Consider the following 23,105-nt stretch of genomic DNA (forward strand, 5'->3'; position numbering starts at 1 on the left):
AAATTACCTTCAGCAAAAATGGAAGACCTGGTCTAAGGAACAGGGCATCCCCTAAATGACGGCACTGCACGTGCTCTATTATCTACATTCTCTTTCCAAGGGATATCCGTTCTGTGGAGGTTGCCTGATTTAGAGAAAAGGGCCTTTGCAGATGTGACATTAGGTCGAGAATCCTGAGATGGAAACACTACCCTGGATCACCCAGGTGGACTCTAAATACAGTCCCATGCATCCCTATGTGAGGGAGGCAACTGGAGATGCGAGAAGGCAGCGCTAAGAAGGAGACAGAGCAGAGTGCGATGGCCTCAAGTCAAGGACCGCCTACAGGCACCAGAAGCTGGGAGGGTCACCACGACGATTCCCCACTACAGCATCCAGGGGGAGAGCGGTCAGTACCTTGATTTTAGCCTAGTAAAGCTGATTTCAGACATCTAGCCTCCAGAACTATGACCAATTTCTATTGCTTAAAGCCACCAAATTTGTGGTAATTCATTGTAACAGCCACTGGAAACGAATATAGCAAATACGTAATTTCCTATGATTGCAAGTAAATTATTTAACAGGAGAAATGGAAATGATAGAGATTTACTGTTTACTGAACAGCTACATAAATTATTTCATTAAATCATCAGCAGCAATCCTATTATTATTAGCCTGTTTTTTACAGAGAAAACCCACCTGGTACCATGCCCAGATCTGTGTTCCTTTTACATTGCAATAACACCTGTCTGTAACTGCTCTGACAGCGTGTCGATCAGCACTCAGCAGGGGGACTCACTTTTTATTCCTCCAAAGGAACTTGGATAAATGGAAGAAACCTATTTTAAATTATTTCATGCAAAACTCTACCTGAAAAAATATATACAGTCACCAGTGAAAAAAAGTCTGTGTTACTAATTTCCACTGAGTTCTTCTGGGGGCAAAAATGCAAAAATTAAAAATAATTTTCAAATAAGTTTGAGAGTCACGTCTCAATTTATAGTTTGCTTCAATTGACTTACGAATTCATTATCATATTTTTCATGATAAAAGCAGTCGTGATTCCGAGACAGAAATAAAAATTCGGTGTGCCTGGACAAGCTTCGGAGTTTCAGATACCACAGAGCATTTACACGGCATAAAAGGACAACGAGCATCGGGACACTCACCTGGTACCTGACACTGCTCAACACTGGAGGTGCGGCAATGAACTAGCCTGGTACTGTCTGCGCTCACTGGGAAAACACAAGCTTCCACTATCTCCATTTGTGCATCAAAGCTATGACTTACATTCAAAGAATTAGGGGATTAATAACGTGAGGGTGATTAAATAAACTTATCTACAGTCATTAGCTAGTAAGTGGTACAGGTTATATTTAAGCCCAGGAATACCTCAGTCCACAGTGAATCCTCTTAATACGACACCATATTGCCTGAATGTATTCCTATAGGCTTTGTACCAATACACTGGTAAAGTCGCTTGCCCGTTAAAAAAGGAAACATTAAAACTGTTGCCATGGTACCCTATTCTAACAACAAACAGGTAAGTCAATAAATCACACCTACCTGGTTATTGCTGGGGTCGGTACACCTCTTGTACGCAAGGTAGGTTTCCCTCGAACAACTGGTACATCTGCATTTTCTGAACCACCATTCAAATATGTTAATTCCTGGAGCTGTGCTTGCCTGATTTCATCATTATAGTCCTACACAAAAGACAGAAGATAACAAAGAATTCAGGACATGAAGCAAATAATTTTTAATAGGAAAAAAAAAGGTAAGGAAAATAGTTAAATTCATAAAACAAGACTTGAGTTTGTTGAAATGAAAATTTATCAATAAATTGTTGTAAAAAGAAAAAAAAAACCAGTATTTTTCCCCTAAACTAGAATTTTCTACAGTCAGCCATATCTCCTTCTGCTGTGCATACTTTCCAAGTGAAATATTTATAATAAAATTAAAATGGCACGTAACTGATATATGGCATTATTATTTACAACTCAATCAACTAGTAGTTACAGAGAGCCTAGTTTAGCCAGAACTATCTAAAGAAAGAAGAACGAAGTTGGAAGACTGGTATGTTCTCATTTCAAAACTTACTATAAAGCTACAGTAATGGAGAATGTATGGTACTGCCTTAAAAGACAGACATAAAGATCAATGAAATAGAATTGAGAGCCCAGTTATCCATTATAGTCAATTGATTTTCAAATAGTCTCTAACAAATGGTGCTGTAACAAATGAATATCCACATCAAAAAAATAAGATGGGCCCTTTACTTTTTGCCACACACAAAAATTATATCAAAATAGATCAGAGACCTAAATGTAAGAGCTAAAACTGTAAAGCTCTTGAAAGAAAATGTGAAAGTAAATCTTCATGATCCTGTATTACATAATGATTTCTTAGCTAAGATACCAAAAGCACAAATGAAAAAACAGTCAAATTGGACCAAGTCAAAGTTTAAAACTATTGTGCCACAAAAATACCATCAAAAAAGTGAAAATACAGCCCACAAAACAGAAGAAAATATTTTGAAATCCTATTACCTGATAAGCAACTTGTATTCATAATACATGAAGAACTCTCACAGCTCAATAATAAAAGGACACATAACCTAATTTTGAAAGGATAAAGGATTTGAATAGGCATTTCTCTCTAAGAAAAACAGAAAGTAAGCCCAAGAAAAGAAGCTCGACATTATTAGTTATTAGGGAAATGCAAACAAAAACGACAATGAAATACCACGAACATACTCCCTAGGATAGCAGTAATCAAAGAGATAAGCAATATCAAGTGTTGGTAAGATTGCAGAGATATTGAAACCCTTACAACTTTCTGGTGGCAATGTAAAATGGTCCAGCCACTTCGGAAAACCACGTAGTAGTTCCTCAAAAATGCTGAACAAAGAGTTACCATATGACCTGGCAAATCCATTCCTAGGTAATACCCAAGAAAACGAAAACATATATTCATGCAAAAATGTGTGCATGAATGTTCACAGCAGCATTATTCATAATAGCCCAAAAGTAGAAACAACCCCAAAGTCCTCAACTGAGGAGTGGACATATAAAATGTGGTATATTGTAAAATGGAATATTATTCAGCAATAAAAAGCAACTTGAATGAACCTTGATAACAGTATGTTAAGTGAAAGAAGTCAGGGCAAAAGACTACACATACTGTACGTGTTTTATATGAAATGTCAAAAAAACCCAGGGAAATCTAGAGAGAGAAATTAGTGGCGATGTAAGCCAGAGGAGTGTGAGAAGGTAGGGGAGCCAAGTGGGAGGGACTGCTAATGGCTAGGGAGTTCCTTTGGGGGATGATAAAAATCTAAACCAGTTGGTAGTCATGGTTACAAAACTGTGAATATACAATAATCCAGTGAACTGTATACCTTATGGGTAAACTGTATGGTATCTGAATTACATCTCCATAAAAGCTGTGTAAAAAGAACAAAAACTAATTAGTGGTTGCCGAAGGTGGGAGAAGAATGGGGAGTGACGGCTGTTGGTTACAAGGTTCATTTTGGGAGGTAATACAAATGGCCCAGCTGAGATTAGGGGGACAGCTGCAGAACTCTGCGAATATACTAAAGGGCACTGAACTGTATACTTTATATGAGTGAATTTTATGCCGTGTGATTTATATCTCAATAAAGATATTAAAAGGAAAAAAACAACACACTGGAGGCAGAAACACCAGATGGAAGCACTTAAGTAATCCCAGTACGTGGTAAAGATGGCCTGGAGTAGGGAAGTGGCAGGAAGGATGGTGACAGGTAGAGATGGAGTTATTTATAATGCCTAATTTTATTAGAAATGGTAAAATATTGGATATGGGGGTATATGAGCAAAGTCAAGAAGTTTGACTGGTTTCTGGAAGGTAAGGAGAGTAACAAAGTGACATCACGATTTAATCAATTTCGTACAGGTCGAGTCTGCAACAGTCTGTAGCACACAAAAACTGAGCTGTTGTAGAGCAATCCGACATAGGAACTGGGAGTTCAGAAGTTAAAGATATGGACACAGAAGTGGGAAGGAAGGCCCCACACGTTACAGAGAAGGGTGTGTCATCCCAGCCGGCCCTTGGCAGGCTCCTGGCAGATAACCTCGGAATCCGTGGTGGGTTCTGCCTACTAACAGTATGCTCCTTACCATTTTACTAAAAACGTGTGATTAATAAATTATTTTTAAAGCACATTCTAAATAAAATGTGCTACCTAAATGCTGAATATTGGCCCTGTTGAAAAGTGTTAGGAGGCAGGACATAAAATTGTATGTGGTTAAAAATTGATTCATGGGAAAGGAAGATAACTGAGGCCCTATTCAAAAATACAATTAAAAATTTAAAAAGAAAAATAAAAAAAAGAAAAGCATTGCTCTAAGTAAAGTTAGGTGATTTACAATGGTCCCACGAAAACTAGAATTAAAGCCTATTTTAAACATCAGCTGTGTAAAAATACATTACAGCAGATAGTGTAGTTAGGAGGGAAAAAAAAAACCCCAAAAAGCAAAAAAACGGAATCTGAGTCAATCACATCTGAGGTTAAGCCTGAATTTACCCAATCGGGCTGACCAGCTATGTGATTTTAGACAACTTCGTTAAATGTGAGGTAACTGTTTCTTCTAAGGTCAGATAGACACTATTGACATACACACTGTAGTTACAATTTTATTGGTCTTTGAAATAATGTTTTTAGATCAGTAGGGAAACCAAATCACATATGGTAGCTTACAGATTAAATTATTTTTACAATTTTACATTTTAAACTAGTCACTAGTAAATTATCACTTCAACTCCCCACCTGAAAAGTGAAACTATTATAACATTAACACCAACACTATCACCAATTGTGAAGAGTAGAAAATTGATTAGAATTCTAATTAAATATGTGTAAATGGGATTTCTCTAGCCAGTAAGTTTAGGATCTATCTAAATGTGTTAGCCTGGAGAATAGGAAAAAAGTCTTAAAATAAAATCATTAAAAGTAATTTATTAAAAATTCAGTGGGTTCTCTAACTAGCCAGAGATGTACTCTTCAGACATATTTGCCCAAATATGCTAATATTTATGTCCAAGGTTAATCCTGGGATCACTGTTTGAATTATAATCTATAAGAAGTAAGTGTCCATTATTTGAAGACTAATTAAATAAATTCTGGAACACGCATATAATGAAACATTATGCAGACATTAAAAAGGATGAAGTGAAACTTTACATATGCTCGTATGGACAGAGATCCAAAACAACCTAAGTTAAAAAAAAAAAAAAAATGAAAGGTTATGAGAGAGCACAGGACTTTCAGGATAACTAAGCAAGGAGCTCAGCAAAGCCTTTCCATAAAAAGCAACAATAAAGGCTGACCAAACAGTTAAAAACGACCACTTCGGGACTCTGGAAAGGAGAGTGGGAGTCTGTGGCAATCTTGTGCTCCCACCCCTCCTCCCCAGCCCAGATGACGCAGAAGTTCCACTAGGATGGGGAAAGCCGTGAAAACCAGTGACGGATGTTCACGTAATTTTGAAGAAAGTGTGAAATGACTCCATGCCCAGCAGCACTGTCAACATCAGTAGCAATTCTGATAGCAAATGAATAGAGAAGACCAGTCAATCAGCAAGCCGAATAATCACGTTCTGGGTGGGGCAAGCAACAAATAGACTGGCCAAGTAGCCAGAAACTTAACAGCCTGGAGAGCCTCGATAAGCTCTCTGCACGTCTCCGCCTGCTGAAGGGAGGGCTATGCACACGTACAGCAGAGAACGGAGAAAGCTAAAGTGCCCCGCACCTCCTCGCCTGTGTACGTACAAAGGAGACACAAGGATTCCTGGCAGAAAGGAGAAGCCAGGGCAGACTGGAAAACTGAGTAGCCTTTGGATGTACTCCCCAATGCACACCCAGTTCCATCAGCAGACGGGGGAAGCCTTACTGACACAGGTGTTTGAGCACACCCTCTGACCAACCACTGGCTGATCTTTCAGCAATGCTGACCCAGAGAAAAATCCTAGCAGGCCAGGCTTCAAAATAAAAGTGAGAAGGAAAAAAATTAACAAAACTTTAAACCATGAAGGAGACAGACTTTGCAGATTTAGTCCAACTAAATTATTAAAGAAAAAAAAAGAAACCTGCAACAATAACCCTCTGGGAATAAAGTGAATCAGAATCCGATTTACTACAATACATTACTTAAAATGTAGTGTTCTCAACAAAAACCTAAGAGACATGCAAAGAAACAGGAAAATGTCACCTATACCCAGGGCAGGAAGAAACTGCCTAGGAGAGGGCCCAAATCTGCACCAGCAAAGAAAAAAAGAGATTAAAAAAATCCACAATAACTACAATGTAAAGTTAATCAGAGGAGCTCAACAGCAGATTTAAGATGGCAGAAGAATGAATCAGTGAACTTGAAGTTAATTAAAAGTATTCAGTCTGAAAAACACAGCGAAAAATGGATGAAGAAAAATGAGCCTCAGAGATCTGTGGGGCACCATCAAATGTACCAACATACATATAATGGGAATCCAGGGGTTGGGGGTGGTGGAGGAGGAAGAGAAAGGCAGAGAAATTTTAAAGAAACAATGGTTGAAAACTACCCACACATTTGAAGAAAAACATAAACCCACATATTCGCTTGAGATAAACATGTACACCACAGTCAAATAGTGGAAAATCAAAGATAAAAAGAAAATCTGAGCAACAGCAAGAGAAAAACAACAGATTACATACAAAACCACAAAATAATTAATGACTCTTCACATCAAAAATAGTAGAGGCCAGAAAATAGAAGAATGGCCTCCTACCACATAAAAGAAAAAACCGTCGACCAAGAATTATACACAGGTATACTTCGGAGGTATTGCAGATTTGGTTCCAGACCACCGCAATAAGGCAAATATTGAAATAAAGCCAGTCGTACGAATTTTTTAGCTTCCCAGTGCATATAAAAGTTATGGTTAACACTACACTGTAGTCTATTAGTGTGCAATACCATTATGTCTTAAAAAAAAAGTACTTACCTTAATTAAAAAATACTGCTAAAAAATGCTAACCATTATTTGAGCCTTCAGTTGAGTCACAGTAGTAACATCAAAGATCACTGATCACCATAACAGATATAAAATTAGTAAAAACATTTGAGATATTGTGAGAATTACCAAAATGTGACACAGAGACACAACGGGAACAAATGCTATTGGAAAAATGATGCCAACAGACTTGCCTGACACAGGGTTGCCATAAACCTTCAATTTGTTAAAAAAAACAAACACAAAACAAACACAGTATCTCTGAAGCACAATAAAGTGAAGCGCAATAAAAAGAGGTACGTTTGTAAGCTAAACTTTAGGATATAGGTGAAATAGACATGCCGAGAAAAAACTTTTTTTGCTAGCAGACCTATGTTACAAAAAAGACTAAAGGAAGTCCTTCAGGCTGAAAACAAGTAACACCATATGTCAACTCTATCCGCATAAAGAAACAAAGAGCACCAGAAATGCTAGATGTGTGCTTTAACAGAAACGTCTATAAAAATACTGTACTACAAGCCAATATCCCTCATGATTATAGATGTAATAATCATTAAACTATTAGGGTTTTTTATATGTCTCCAGCAACATATAAAAGGGATTACATATCACGACCAAGTAGAGTTACACCTGGGACTGCAAAGCTGGCCTGACATCTGAAATCACAAATGCAATACGCCGTTATTAACAGAATGAAGAAGAAAAGCCACGTGAGGGGCTCAATGGACAGAAGAGCAGTTAGCACAGCCCAACACCCATTTGTGACTAAAACAAACCAACAAACCCAAACCTCTTACCACCAGGCACAGAAGAGAACTTCTTCAACGTGATAAAGGGCAGCAAAAGAAACCCCACAGTTAACATCACACTTCACGGTAAAAGACTGAAAACTAGGAAAGGGTGTCTATCCTCACTTCTACTCAACTGAAAGTTCTAGTCAGTGTAATAAGGAAGAAAATAAAATTAAATAAAAAATTAAAGGCATCAGATATGAAAGGAAGAAGTAAAGCTTTCTTTATTCACAGATCACATGATTCTGTATGTAGAAAATCCTGATAATTCCATTAAACACACACACACTGAAACTAATAAACACATTCAGCAAAGTCACAAGGTACAAACAAGATCAACTGCATTTCTATACACAAGTAACCACCTGAAAATGAAATTAAAAAAAAAAATTCCGTTCACAATACCATCAAAAAGTATATAATACTTAGAAATAAATTTAAGAAAAGAAATGCAAGCCTGGTATCCTGAAAACTATAAAACACTGCTGAGAAAAAATTTTAATATCTCTTAAAAAAATGGAGAGACATTTCGTGTTCATGGACAAGAAGGTGCAATATTGTTAGGATGGAAAATTACCCCCAAATTGACTTATAAGTTCAACGCACTATCAAAACCCTAGCAAGGTTTTTTTTGTTGTTTTTTTTGGTAGAAATTGACAAGCTGAATGTAAAATATACATAAAAATGCGAAGGAGCCAGAATAGCCAAAACAATTTTGAAAAAGAAGAACAAAGTTGCAGAACTTACACAACCGGGATTTTAAAATTTGCTATAAGGCTGAAGTAATTAAGAGTATGGTACTGGCATAAGGACAGGTATATAAATCAATGGAACAGAACTGAGAATTCTGAAATAAATTCATACATTTATATTCAGTTAATCTTCAACAATAGTGCCAAGGCAATTCAATAGGGACAGAATTGTCTTTAACATATGGTGCTGGGACAACTGGATATCTACATAGAAAAAGATATATTTAGATCCTAATCTAACACCATACACAAAAAGTAACTTCAAGTGGATCATAGAGTTCAATGCAAGAGCTAATACCATAAAACATTAAGAAGAAAACACAGCAGAAATTCTTGGCGACCTTGGGTTAGGCAAAGAGTTTTCTGGCCAGCTCAGATTCAAGGTGAAAGAAGTTCGAGCCTACCTCTTGGTGGAAGAGTGAGAAGTGATGGGGTGGGAGGACGGCTGCTGCTACCTTTGGAGAACAGAGTCTGTCCTACTTGGCTAAGCCGGCACTCCCTCGTCCACACTGAATGACCACAAGGACATTAAACCTCTCCTTGGTCTTGTCAGTTACAATTTTAAAGTCATTTATATAAATATCTGATTCTTACCTGTCTCTCCCATTATATAAACTCCATAAGGGCAGGGGCCATGTCTTTTATTAGTCCACATGTGTCTATCAAATAGAGAGCACTCAAAAGCTCTGTTTTTAAACTAAATGAATAATAGGATCATCACACTGGCTTGAGGGAACTAATGAAAACTCTGTTAAGCTCCCAAATTAAAATACTTAATATGGTCTTATGCCCTGGCTTTTCCAAGACAATCATGATTTAAAACGTCCTTTCCCTATAAATGTGACAGTCTTCCTCACAGATAACATAATCGTGACACATGCTACAGTAGGTAAGTCAATCTACTACACCACTGGGAATCGCTGAACACAGTCTTATCTCAGACAGCTGTTTGGCAGATGTGACAGTTTCTCTAAAATAAACTGTCTGAAGAACCAATGTGTTCAAGTTTTTGTTTTTTAAATCTAGAACATGCAAATTATACAAAAGACCAAAATTAACTTTTGTAATGGAAATAGGGACAAATTCTCTTCAAATTATCACATTCTCAGCAATGTCAGGGTGTCTGAAAAGGATTAAAAAAGACCATCAACTGTTAACAAAAACATAAACACCCACACAGTGCCTTCCTCTCTGTGCCCGCCGCTCCGACACCATCAAGCATTCCTCACGCTGCACAGAAACCACGTGCTTCTCCCCTAAACCACACAAGCCTCCTGTGGGGCTGCGCTTACTCACGCGACACACCACCGAGCACAGCGCTTGGCACATGGACCGCACCAACGAGCTCGCGCTCGAGAGCAACGAATTTGTGAAGTGACTGAGTGTCACAGCAAGGCTCAGGGCCTGAGACCCCAAAGGCACACCAGTGACTGTGCTCTTCAACTTTCTTGCAGTATTACCTAATCTCTTTAAAAATCCCTGGCCTCACAGGTAAAGAAGGAATGATGCCAAGTAATTCACAGGGACACTGTAACAGACAAAGCGCTATGCAAATAACAATTACTGATAACAACTGTCAAGGATTAAAACAAAGGGAGGACTTTAAAGTACAAATTAACTATCAAGAAAAACTGTACTCACCGGAATGAGGAACTTTTTGATTTCCTCCAGAGCATGTCCCATCCGGGCATAGGCTTCTGCTGGCGGGGCAAACACTTCAATCAGAACATGGAGATCATCATTGAGGTGGAAGTACTTTGCTTCTCCACTTTTCCTCAACTCTTCTTCCTGAAAAAAGAAAAATCATGTTTAAAAGGGTGTCACTGTAAGAAAAGAAAAAGAAAAGAAAAACTACCCGAGCTTATCTGGCACGTGGTTATCACAAGAGGTTCACCCAACAGCAAACACCACCTAAGGAAGAAAGTTTCAAACATAAATCTGATCTTGCTGTCCCCAGGCCTTTATGGAGACCCCAAAGGCTTCCTGCTGCTGTGGGAGGGGTCTCAAGTCCTGCCTCTGGCCCAGGAGTCCTCCGGCCATCTCCCCAAGGCCACGCGCTCTGCAGCCTACCCGGCCCAACCCCTCCAGGCACTGCAGAGAACCGCTTCGTGTTCCTCAGACTGGCCAAGCAACCAAGCTCACTTCTGCACTGGCTACCCTGTGTGCCCCTGAGCTGTCACAAAGCATTTACCACTATCTAAAATGCCTTACTTTTTGCTCGTCCATTTTCTAATTTTTCTCACTTAAGGTGATCACCATGGAGCAGAACCCATGATTGTCTTGTTTGGGGCTGCATGCTCCTTGTCTAGAAAAGTGCTTGGTAGATAGTAGATGCTCAACAAATATTTTTGAATGAATAGGTAAATATTATTTATTCATTTCTATGTTCATTTGCTCATTCATACAAAAAACCATTTCTACATGCCAGGCACTATATCTGAGAATAAAACAATGAATAAAATAAATGAAAAATTTTGTTATAGGATTTTATATGATTATGAGAAACATTTAAAAAAATTTTGGTGGATATAATGAAATTCAGGGGGGAAAAAACCCCAGATCATTAAGAGACCACTAACTTTGCTCCATTATCTTTTTCTAACAAGTCTTTGTTAGAGTAGCAATTACAGAATCGGGTTCTTTTAATAGTCTTTGTTCTCAACATTAAAATCAGACAGAGAGATTAAGATTAGTAGGAACCTACACCTAGAGTGATTTCTAAACGGCAGGAAACCTTCCTAGCCTCTCCAAAACCCACCCCGTAAGAGAGAGAACCCAGGAATTCCTGGCAACAGCACCTGTTGATTCCAAAATTAGCCAAGAGGATGAGGAGGCACACAGGCCCTTGACTTCACCCCTTAAGGCTTCAACTTTTGTTACTTAACTAATCTGAATTTTTACAAAGAAAAGACATATCAAGATAAAGAGCATGAAAAGGGCAGGGGATTTAGAGTTAGATAAACCTGAATTTTAGCCATGGTGGTCACCAGGTATGTGTGTGAGTTTGAACAGGTTATATGTAATCCAACACTTAGTTTGCAAAATCAATTTGGGGTTAACACATGTATATTAATGTAGGTCCACTGAGAAGACTACAAAGGCAGCTTGTGTAAAGGCCTGGCCCAGGAGACAGTGTATATATAGTGCCCAGGACACTGCCTTCTACGTGGCAGGCACTCAGTAAATGCTAGTTTCCTTCACATTTATGCAAAGTGGGCCAGAAACTGAAAGAAAAGAAGAAAAATATTTTTGAAGGGGGAGCAAACATAGGCTACCATAATACCCTACGCCTTTCCTTCAAAATTTGTCAAGTATGAAAAGGACTATTGGGGCTTCCCTGGTGGTGCAGTGGTTAAGAATCCGCCTGCCAATGCAGGGGACACGGGTTCGAGCCCTGGTCCGGGAAGATCCCACATGCCGCGGAGCAACTAAGCCCATGCGCCACAACTACTGAGCCGGCACTCTAGAGCCCGCAAGCCACAACTACTGAGCCCGTGCGCCACAACTACTGAAGCCTGCATGCCTAGAGCCCGTGCTCCACAGTAAGGGAAGCCACCGCAATGAGAAGCCCGCGCACCGCAACAGGAGTAGACTCCGCTCGCCACAACTAGAGAAAGCCCACGCGCAGCAATGAAGACCCAACGCAGCCAAAAATAAATAAATTTAAAAAAAAAAAAGAAAAGGACTATACTTTCATGCCAACGGTGGACTAATTCTTGTTCTAATCGGAACATTTTCAATCATTTGATCTGACTCTGCCTTTCACAGCTGAAGTTTTAGAAACTGGATTCTATGCACAGTAGTTCATCTTTGAAAGCATGAACTACTGAAATGAACATTTCTTATCTTTTTCTAATATGGCACCAAACTAATGCTTTTAATGAGAGGTTATAATTGTTGATTCATAGGCAAACATTCTCATTGCTATTACAAACCTAAGCTGGAACAGGAAGGCCTTCTTACCATAACCACAGCTGTCACGCAGCTCCATAGACTGAGCAGTTATGAATGGGTTACTTCTTGGGTTAATGACGAGAGGCAATGCAGTGTTTGGGGAAGAACACAGACTGTGTTTGAAGTGCTGCTTTCAAGCCCCAAATCCAATGACTGGTGACGTTACTTTATCCCCATCTTGAAGAGGTGATTTTAAAATGGATAATAATAGTGTAGTACCTACTGCTCAAAGGGTTGTTGTAGTAATAAAGGAGTGATTATAACAGTCATTAGGAGTTATTAGTAATAAAGGAATTGGAGTAATTCGAAAGACACAGGAAGTCTTTAGAATTATGCCTACCACGTAATAAGCACTCAAATGATAAATACAGTAATGATAACTATTATTACATAACAACAGTATTAATTATTCTATTATCCTATAATATAGATGAGGTGGGCAAAACGTCTAGCATGTTTGGCACAAACTGAAGGCTCCACAGACCGCAGCATTATACTGATTATTATGCTACGTAACCACCTGATACCTGTCAGCAATGACTCCTATAATATCGTCAATGTAGCAAATACAAGAAGAAAATGAATTATGTTCACATTAGAATTTAAATGGTGAACACTCTGAAAATCTAAAAGGATGAAATTTTAGTACTAAGGAATGGAAATCTCTTTAGAAATAAACACTGTTAACTGAGAATTTTCTGTAGACTAAAAATTAGTAAAAAGGATCAACTGAAATCAGTATTCAAGAGTTCAGGCAGTGAGGATCTGATTACGATACAGCAGATGGGACACCTGTCTACTTAAATTATCACCTGTGGTTACTGTCAGTGAAATGCTTTTGAAGGTGTAACTGATGGACCACCTGGCACAGCATGACGGGCGAGAAGGAGACACGGTGGGCTGGGTGGGGTGAAAGGGGCTGTTCCTACTGTACTGAAGAACTTAAAGAAGGACATGACAGACTCAGCACGCGGCATTATCAGTCCAAGACCCACAGAGCCAGAAGCATCCCGGAAGATTCTACTGCTTATGGCCACAGGCTGATGGAGTCAACAGACCAGGCAGAGTTCAGGCGTGTGCTAACGACCAGCACGTTGCCTGGTCATCGCTATGGGAAGCTTAGGACGGTGTCCGGAGGACAGTGAAAATCTGGGAGCTGGACTGGCAACATTTGGAAAGATTCAAATAACTCTGAGTATACGAACGCTAAAGTCCCACTGAGCCTTCCACACTGGCAGAAGCCTGTCTCGAACAGCCAAGGTAGTTCCTTGAAAGGAGACGACAATTCTCATGCTTTACTACTGCTACACTTTATCACCTCCTGGCCTAAGATCAGATCCCTGCTTGCCCCAGAGATGCAGAGAACAAAAGAGCTAAGCTAAATCTAGAGGAGAAGGCTGCGTGAGTATAGTAACTGTAACGTCTCCTGGTGTGTATGCACTGGACGCTTCCTCCCAGTCTTCCCAGTAAGGATCTGGAACCTTTTACTAGAATGACTGCACACTGAGATGAAGAAACACTCATGCAGTTTGAGGATTCACAGACTAGGCTCTGAGCAACTGCTGCCCCACTGAAGGCCGCCGATGGAAGTGGGGTTTAGGGGCCGAGAGGTGAAGGGCTTCTGCTCCCAGGCCGTCGACCGTGGGCCCAATGGACTACGCTACTTCCTCAGTTTCTAGGTGTCTTGATGGAACGTAAATGATCAGCCACTTGCAGAATCCCCCTGTTGACTTGCTGACCCCTGTGGTCAAGGACACAGAAATGAGAGGATTAGTGAAGGGGTGATAAGTGGTCTGGGAAGAGGCCCAAGTGTGTAAGAACAGGGAGCCCCACGTGAGGCAGAGCATGCACTCGGTGACCAGGCAGCCACGGGGACCCACTGCAGCAGACGTCAAAGCACCTCATTCCCCAGCCACCTCAATGCTACTCAAAGGACTCGTGAACAAAGTACCTATGGTGACAGGGAAAGAGGTCTTGTTTTTGTTTGTTTGTTTTAATTTTTATTGGGGTACAGTTGCTTCACAATGTTGTGTTAGTTTCTGCTGTACAGCAAAGTGAATCAGTTATACGTATACATATATCCACTCTTTTTTAGGTTTCCTTCCCATTTAGGTCACCACAGAGCACTGAGTAGAGTTCCCTGTGCTATACAGTAGGTTCTCATTAGTTACCTATTTTATATGTAGTAGCGTGTATATGTCAATCCCAATCTCCCAGTTCATCCCACCCTCACAGGGAGAGCGGTTATGCATTACTCCACAACACGGATTCCCCTCAAAAAGGATTCCAGGCTACTGCCACTGCTGACTGTCTAATATGCCAGCAGCAGAGAACCACCACCAGCCCTTAAAATGGCAATATGGCCTGGGAGGACCACCCAGCCCTGCTATGCTATTTAGCATCCCTTTCATTAAACGCACAGCCAGGCACTTGCTAGTTTTGGACATATAATCTGGCTAAAGACTTGCCTTCCCTGCTTCCCTTCTACCTGTAAAAGGATCTTTGGGGGCCCTGATCACTGCCGCCAGAGCACAAAATGTTGCTTCTCACCAAGGAACTCCCTTAATAACAAACAAGAGCAGCACAAAGTCTATGGGCTTCACTGGTCATATCATGGACCTCATTACCAGATGGCCTTCCTGAAAACTTAATTAAGATATCAGCAAGGATGGGATGCTTTCCAACAAGATACACATAATTTCTGACCAACTGACCAATATACAGTTCCACTTGCTCCTACTGCCAGAATAGATGAGTCAGGGAACCAGAGTAACATCATTGGAGACAGTGATGTTTAGTGAGCAGTCAACCTAACCTGGCCATGCATTAGAATCTTTTAAACACCTACTGGAAATTCATTTTGAGGTTTCACCCTAAACAGGTTGGTGCATGGGACTCTCTCTCTCTCTCTCTCTATACACACACACACACACACACACACACACACACATAATTTTGGCCACGCTGCGCAGCATGGAGGATCTTAGTTCCCCGACCAGGGACTGAACCCATGCCCCCTGCAGTGGAAGTGCAGAATCTTAACCACTGGACCACCAGGGAAGTCCGGGACTCTATATTTTTAAACAGCATCCCATATGAGTCTGACATATAGCCATGTTTTAATCAAATAATATAATGAACTTCCCTGATTAATCCAATAATATATTTAGTTTCTCTGAATCTCACTTTTCTTCCATAAAATAAGGAAACTATTATGTATCTGTCACCATTTTTCCAAGGGTAACATGGAGTAATGCACGTAAAATGTCTCACAGAGTACCTGACTCACAGTGGCTGCTCAATAAACAAATGGTGGCTTTTTTTTTTAATTATAAAAGCTACTGTTAAATGGACTTTTTTGTGAGGAGGCTGGATTTTGTCTAAATAACTTTTTTTCTAACACAATCATTTCATGGAAAGTGATCACTCAATGTGGATTTTGTTCTCTGTAGTATAAATCTTTTTAATAATGAGAGAACAACAAAGTAATAATAGAACTACATAAGCGACAGCACATTATGAAATGTGAAAATTTCTTTCAGAATTGGTATATTTAAGAAAGTGATCAATAAAAATAACTCAGTAATTTTAGCTTATTTAGAAGAGGAGGCAGTTATGTGAATACATGCACGAAGAACAACTATGTGTTAGAACAGGAAGTAATTATTAAAACATTTACAATCAATTTTAACTTGGTAAAATGCATAGGATATCAAAAGAAAGGCAAAAAGGGCAAATAAAAGCATATACCTTATAAAGTCAACAATATGAAACACAGGCATAGAAAAAAAGACCTGAAAGAACTAATCTAAAATGCAAATAGTAATGGTGAGACTATAGATAACTTTCATTTCTCTTCATGATAATTTCAATACCACTGTACTTTCTAGAAGGTATTGCTTCTAGAATCAAAAGCACAGGTGCTACAATTTCACTCTATAAATAAAAATAATAGTTACAGATTTGGTTTAAGGTACTACATATTCCGAAACTGGCCAGAGTGACCCAATTTTCTAAATAGTATCACAAATATATCACTATATATAGCATTTTCACATAATTTCATTTGAGGTCCTAGTTAGCTTTTATATCATATGTACTCATACCATGGATGATCTAAAAGTACATTATATAACTTGACTAAAAAAGTAGCCATTGTTTATAATAAGTATTACCTTTGCCTTGTCTCTCATGGAGCCTTTTCCAAGGATGGACATTTTTGTCAAGGTTTCTTCTTGCAAGCGCTTCAGAGAATTGCCACGTGGCCCCAAAAGTTTTCCCACAAAGTTGAACTAGGAGAAACAAAAGGACAAATTTGTAACATGCATATCTGAGGAAAATAATTTATTCCTTGAATTTTAGTGAACACTGCAGTCAGTATGCTACACGTCATTGACTAACGACAAGTATTTAAGTTACTGCCACATGCATCACCCTATAATGTTTCCCACAAACCACATAAAACAGGGCTAAAACAAACAAAGGATGTATTTCTTTCTACCAAATCACTTCAGTGATGGCTGTATTTTACAAATTGTACCAATAAATGAAGTTAATTCCCAGAATTCCTTAGTTGCCATCCTGACAATTTCAGCACACATTCAACATTAACCACGAACAGTGCTGGAACTAGACTGTTGGTGAGGAAAAACGACACCAAGTGTCCTGTAATGTGCACTAAACTGGTCACCATGGAGTGTCTGGGTTCTTCTACCTGGTCAGCACTTAAGCCTCAGTTAATCAACCACTGAGTGCACTGGCCTAGATGAGCGCTACGCCTTCAGTGGCTGACCAAGGCTTTATGACAAAATCCACCTGTCTATCTATCTATCTATCTATCTATCTATTTAGCCTAGATGCGGAGGACTCTTTAGTCAGCATGCAGAGTAGCAGTGAATTAATTAAGGGTACTATGGACTCTGAGGATAGACTGCCATGGTTGTAAAACCTGGCTTTTCCATTTTCTTGCTGAGTGACCCTGGGCTCGGGGTCACTAGGCCTTGGTTTCCTCATCTGTAAAGTGGGAATAATGAAGGGCAATAGGACCTACCCTTGCAGGGTATTTTGAGGATTAAATGGGTCAACATAAACAAATCATTTAGAACAATGTTTAGCACATTAATAGAGAATAAATACATACAACTGAATGAAATAATTATTGATAGGAATTTCACACAACTTCTAAAAGCCTTACAATAATTATGAATTCTTCTTGCTTCCAAATAGAAAGTCAGCCCTATTTACCACGAGAGAAACTGTTCTCTTTGGCAGGATTCTTGATCACAAACTCACGTGGTTGCTGCTGTGATATCAGCCACCTTCCATGAGCCATGCCATTGCTGTGCTGTTGCTGTTTTTAAGACAAAATCGTTCCTCGTGTCTCTAACTATGGTAATTAAAGTAATTTTCCTGAAATATGTACTTTTAAAAAGTCAAAATGGTATTTTTTCCTCGCCCACTTTCAATTTTATTGGTCTTCAACAAAAACTAAATTGTCTATTTTTAACCTTTACATGTCATCTTTTTTTTCTGCTTTTTAAAATTTTTTTTTTTTTGGTATGCGGGCCTCTCACTGTTGTGGCCTCTCCCGTTGCGGAGCACAGGCTCTGGACGCGCAGGCTCAGCGGCCATGGCTCACGGGCCCAGCCGCTCCGCGGCATGTGGGATCTTCCTGGACCAGGGCACGAACCTGCGTCCGCTGCATCGGCAGGCGGACTCTCAACCACTGCGCCACCAGGGAAGCCCCTGCTTTTTAAAATTTAATTTTAAGTAAATTACTTTTAAAAATATAGAAGTGAGGTCTACAGAGTTTAAAATATCAAATACTACTACAAGGGGTGGGGGGGGGCGGGGAATCAATGTCTCAACCCACCCTCCCTCATTCTTGTTCCCTGTTTTCTCTGCTTTATCTTTCTGGAAATCCTACTATCGGATATTGGGCCTCCTGAGTTGGATCTCTAAGTTTCTCTGATTTTTCCTCCCTCCTTCACCTCCCTCTGTCTTACTTTCTGGGAGATTTAATTACGTTTCCTACATTTCTACTGATTCTCTCATTTCTGCTATCACATGTTTCACTACTAACAGCAGTTTCTTATATCTGTCCCTTCCTTATGGCACTTTGGAAGTCATACAAATTCTTATCCTCCTGAGGCGTCAAAGGCGGTGGCTGTCCCCTCCCCGACGCCGTGGAGCTCACAGAGCCTGCTTCTCCCCACAGATTCCCCTTACCCTCCACGTTCTGAGAATCTGTTTCTTGCTATACTATGGCCTTTCCTCACATGACTGGTAATCCTCTGCTATTTGTTTCTAAAAATTTTAAATTGAGGCTCAAACAGGCTAACTGGATGTTCTGCTTTCATACATGCAATCTGACAACTGGACATAACGATTCACTGCAACACAGCAGCCCAGTTTTTTCACCCAAAGCTACTCAAATATCGATATCTGTACTTCTTTTTCCTTGTGCTAGGCATTTCCCTGAATAGGAATTACCCAACTTCCTAGGAGGAGGTATATAAGCCTGGCTGCCAGAATACGAAGAATCCCATTATGAAGCACACACACCTCTGTTTAAAGGAAATAATTCCCACATCTTCAGTGTGGCATCTCACTGCAGCCCTCAGCCGTATCCATCTGGGTCTTAGAACCTAAAGTTTCTCTCATTCAAACTCTTCAGGAAATCTCCCGTCTGTTGCTAGGTTAAGAAGGGCAGACGCCTGCTTTTCTCAGCTGGGGAGAGGATCCAGGGGTCTAACTACTTTCATGCACACTTTCCACCAAGTTCCCTCTTGTCAGTTCCACCCCGTAAATTCACATGCAGCTAACTGGTAGCTACAACTCCCGAGTCTTCTCGAGGTTTTCCCACACTAATAGGCATGTTTCTGGTTGGCTTTCTCTTGCCCTGCAAGCTCAGGATTCTGCTTTCTCTGGTCTTTACCAGAGAAGGTCATTACCATTTATCCATGTATTTTGCAGCCACCAAAAAATTTTTTCTTTTTTTTAAACATCTTTATTGGAGTATAATTGCTTTACAATGGTGTGTTAGTTTCTGCTGCATAACAAAGTGAATCAGCTATACATATACATATATCCCCACATCCCCTCCCTCTTGCGTCTCCCTCCCACCCTCCCTATCCCACCCCTCTAGGTGGTCACAAAGCACCGAGCTGATCTCCCTGTGCTATGCGGCTGCTTCCCACTAGCTATCTATTTTACATTTGGTAGTGTATATATGTCCATGTCACTCTCTCACTTTGTCCCAGCTTACCCTTCCCCCTCCCTGTGTCCTCAAGTCCATTCTCTACATCTGTGCCTTTATTCCTGTCCTGCCCCTAGGTTCTTCAGAACCTTTTCTGTTTGTTTTTTAGATTCCATATATATGTGTTAGCATACGGTATTTGTTTTCCTCTTTCTGACTTACTTCACTCTGTATGACAGACTCTAGGTCCATCCACCTCACTACAGATAGCTCAATTTCGTTTCCTTTTATGGCTGAATAATATTCCACTGTATGTATGAGCCACATCTTCTTTATCCATCCGTCAGTGGACACTTAGGTTGCTTCCGTGTCCTGGCTACTGTAAACACAGTGCAGCACCGAATTTTACTAACACCGTTTGTCCATTGTTGTCTCACACTCCCGTTCTTACCTTCATAGATCAGTGCCTTTTTAATTCATTTATATTCATTTTAGCAGGTTTCAAGGATAGCATAAAAATTAATTTGTATTCAAACAACCATATTTATATCACGTCTGTAACAGTTAAATATCTCCCAATTAATAAAAATTAAGAGACCTTAGAAAACATCCAGTCCAAACATCTAATTTCATACTGAGGAAACTGAAGTCCACAGAATGATATGATTTACTCAAAGTCACTTGATAAAACATAAAACCACGAGATTCCATATAAGAAGGAAGAGCATTTTATCTGCAGTTTTCTTTCTCCATTTAACTTCTATTAGTCTTTTGCTCACAAGAAGTATACAGACGCGCATTCTGACCGTCGGAAGCACTTCTGCTCTCCTCTTTGTCACCACACACTGCGCGTTAGTTGCATCACCCTGGTCAAGTTACCCTCGTGAGTTGCAGACGCCTCATCCACAACACAGGGGTCAACCGCTTACTGAGGGCGCCTGATGTATGAATTAATACGAAAATGCACAAAAATCACCTAGCAGAGCAGCCGGCAGGCTGTGCACTCTCTGTGCTGACAAATCAGTAGGTAATGAATGGATGAATTTAACTATTGTGAACATACATAAATTGGGGTGAACAATGCCCACCTTGTACGTGTACAAGGCTGCCGAGAAGCCACCACCTGGAACAACACGGCCGCACCCAGGCCACCCAGGTGGGTCGAGGGGCTGAGCTCTGTCTGGGAGTCGGGGTGTGAGGCAGAACCAGGCATGTGGATGCTGACCGTCTGCACAGCTGAGCCACACAACGGCGATGGGCTTGGTTGCCCGACGGGGGTCTCCACCCAGGCTGCGTCGCCTCCCCGGCAGGCGTTTGGAGATGGCCAGAGTACCTGATGACAATGACTGTGGGCCACCACTGCATTAGTGGTCAAAGGCCTAGCGTCACACATCAGCGTGGATGGGGCCGCCCTGCACAGCGAGGAAGGGGCCTGTGTAAAACGTCAGTCGTGCCTGTTCAGAAGCCCTGCTGGCTGAAAGGAGGAGCCACAGACCTGTTGCTTACTCTGCCTCTTCGGCTCGCAGCCCTTGCTGCTGTCTCCCTCAGATCACAAGTTCACTTCCTCCAGGGGTTCTAGAAGATACCCCCCACACACACGCACCCCTGAAGCCCACGACGGCCTGCACCTGCGACAGGGCCTACGGGCTGAGCACGGTTCAGACTTTAAATGAGCAACTGAGCAGCACAGCCCTCCGATCTGCCGAGTTCTACGACCCACCGAGGGTCCGGCCACCTGCTGCCGACCTCTGAGGCGCGTCGAGGGCTCCCTCTCGCCCGCGGTGTGACCCCAGCAGTGTCCTCACCCCACCGAGTCCACCATGGCTGAGGTTCACAGGGGTCATTAAGCTGAAGGGGCATCATGAAGACGAAGAGGTAGCGCATCCAGCGCTGAGGGCTGGGACCTGCTGAAAGCCACCTGAGCCCACGCACTCTCTGCACTCCTGGGAACGGCTCACTGCAGAGAACTACTCTTCCCCAGACGCGGGCGACCCCCTTGCTTCTCTAGGCTGGACACAGACCCTCCTTTCTTTGCGCCATAAAAGATTAGCTGTTCTTTTTGTCTCCACTGATCAGTCAGAGAATGTCCCTTAACCTGACGTGATCGAACTCCAGTTAAGCTTCTGTCCTTTCCTCACACAGGCAACCTGGGCTGGCACAGGCCTCTGCGACAGGCCCTCTGCTCCCAGGGACCAGCCTTGGGCGAGACGCTCTCTGCCGCCTGTCCCTTCCCGCCCCCCGTCCTGTCCTCCACCCACGTCCCTGCACCTTCCCGGCCTCGTCCACTCTCTCTCTCTGTGGTCTGACCTCTGAGACACCGACAGGCCTCAGGCTCAGAGCTCTCCCTATCACAAGAGCAGCCCCTTCCCCTGATCTTCCAGAAACCCTTCCAAATACAAAGTCTGTCCTTCCTTAAGCCAGGATTTGTTTTCTATTTGACGAGTGTATTGGCAAGACAGACAGTAAGAACCTAATACATTTCAGCCTTCATTTTTACTAATGATTTCATTTGTGTGCAGATTTGAATCGCAGGTAAAAGTGTTATTTCCAAGACCAAAGATTTTTCTCCAGATGCCAATTATTATATGACAAATACTATCATATTATACTATATACAAATACTATCGTATTACAAGTGTTACAACTGTAAATAGGAAACTTTTCAAATGATTATGAAGATGGTAAACCAATATACAGTATATTTGAGCTTTACCACATAACGGACAAGATCCAATAATGATGTTCTTCCCCAGTAAAGATCAAGGAAGAACTCGCTTTAATTGATCTAAACTACATTTGTGACATGACGCTGTTCCATGGGGACAATTAAAGTTAAGCTGTCATTTCATAAACAACTAAGCTTCAATCAAGGACATGTCACTGTCTCCATTAAAGCGTTTCCCTTAATTGGGTGCTCACCAAAAAGTGGATTAGTCTAACAAAGGGATGCTTTATCGACCTCTTACTCAACACTAAAACTGAACTTGTAATCTCTGCCAACGTAGCAGCAGCAGATACGTTATTCTTCCCAGCAAATGGCACTACCGTCCATGCAGCAACTCAAGCCAGAAACCTGACATTCATTCCATGAGGGCAGTGACGAGGCCTTTTGCAGTCACTGATCCAACACCTGTGCGGCGAGGGCATTCAGTCAATGTCCAGTGAATCAGTGAATTGTATCGTAACAATGTTAACTCCTAGAGCTCTCTTAAACTTGCCCATTTTCCTGTAGCCTCACCACAACCACTAGTCCCGCCATCACCATCCCTCACCTTGCCCACTGCAGAATTCCATCTCTGCATCCACTTCTATCTCCCTGGATCAGCAGAGAGGTCTTAACCCAAAGGGGACCTTGTTACATCTCTGTTGCAAACGGGACTGTCCGACTCCCCTTCGAGGAGTC

General features: G+C 41.1%; 1 protein-coding gene across 3 annotated transcripts in view; it reads right to left on the bottom strand.

Moving 5' to 3' along the window:
• Nucleotides 1–23,105, bottom strand: part of KHDRBS3 (KH RNA binding domain containing, signal transduction associated 3) — a 165,235-nt gene that overhangs the window by 75,203 nt on the left and 66,927 nt on the right. For all 3 annotated transcript variants that reach the window (XR_014297996.1, XM_082674876.1, XM_082674875.1), the window contains exons 3-5: nt 16,680–16,796; nt 10,192–10,338; nt 1,546–1,685 (exon numbers count right to left, since the gene is read on the bottom strand). Coding sequence is in view for 2 of the 3 variants with exons in the window: in XM_082674876.1 (XP_082531002.1) it covers nt 1,546–1,685; nt 10,192–10,338; nt 16,680–16,796 (404 nt within the window). In the remaining variant the exon portion in view is untranslated. The remainder of the gene's footprint in view (nt 1–1,545; nt 1,686–10,191; nt 10,339–16,679; nt 16,797–23,105) is intronic.

The sequence above is a fragment of the Grampus griseus genome (genome assembly GCF_964374135.1).
Source record: "Grampus griseus genome assembly, chromosome: 17".
In the NCBI taxonomy this organism is placed as follows: Eukaryota; Metazoa; Chordata; class Mammalia; order Artiodactyla; family Delphinidae; genus Grampus; species Grampus griseus.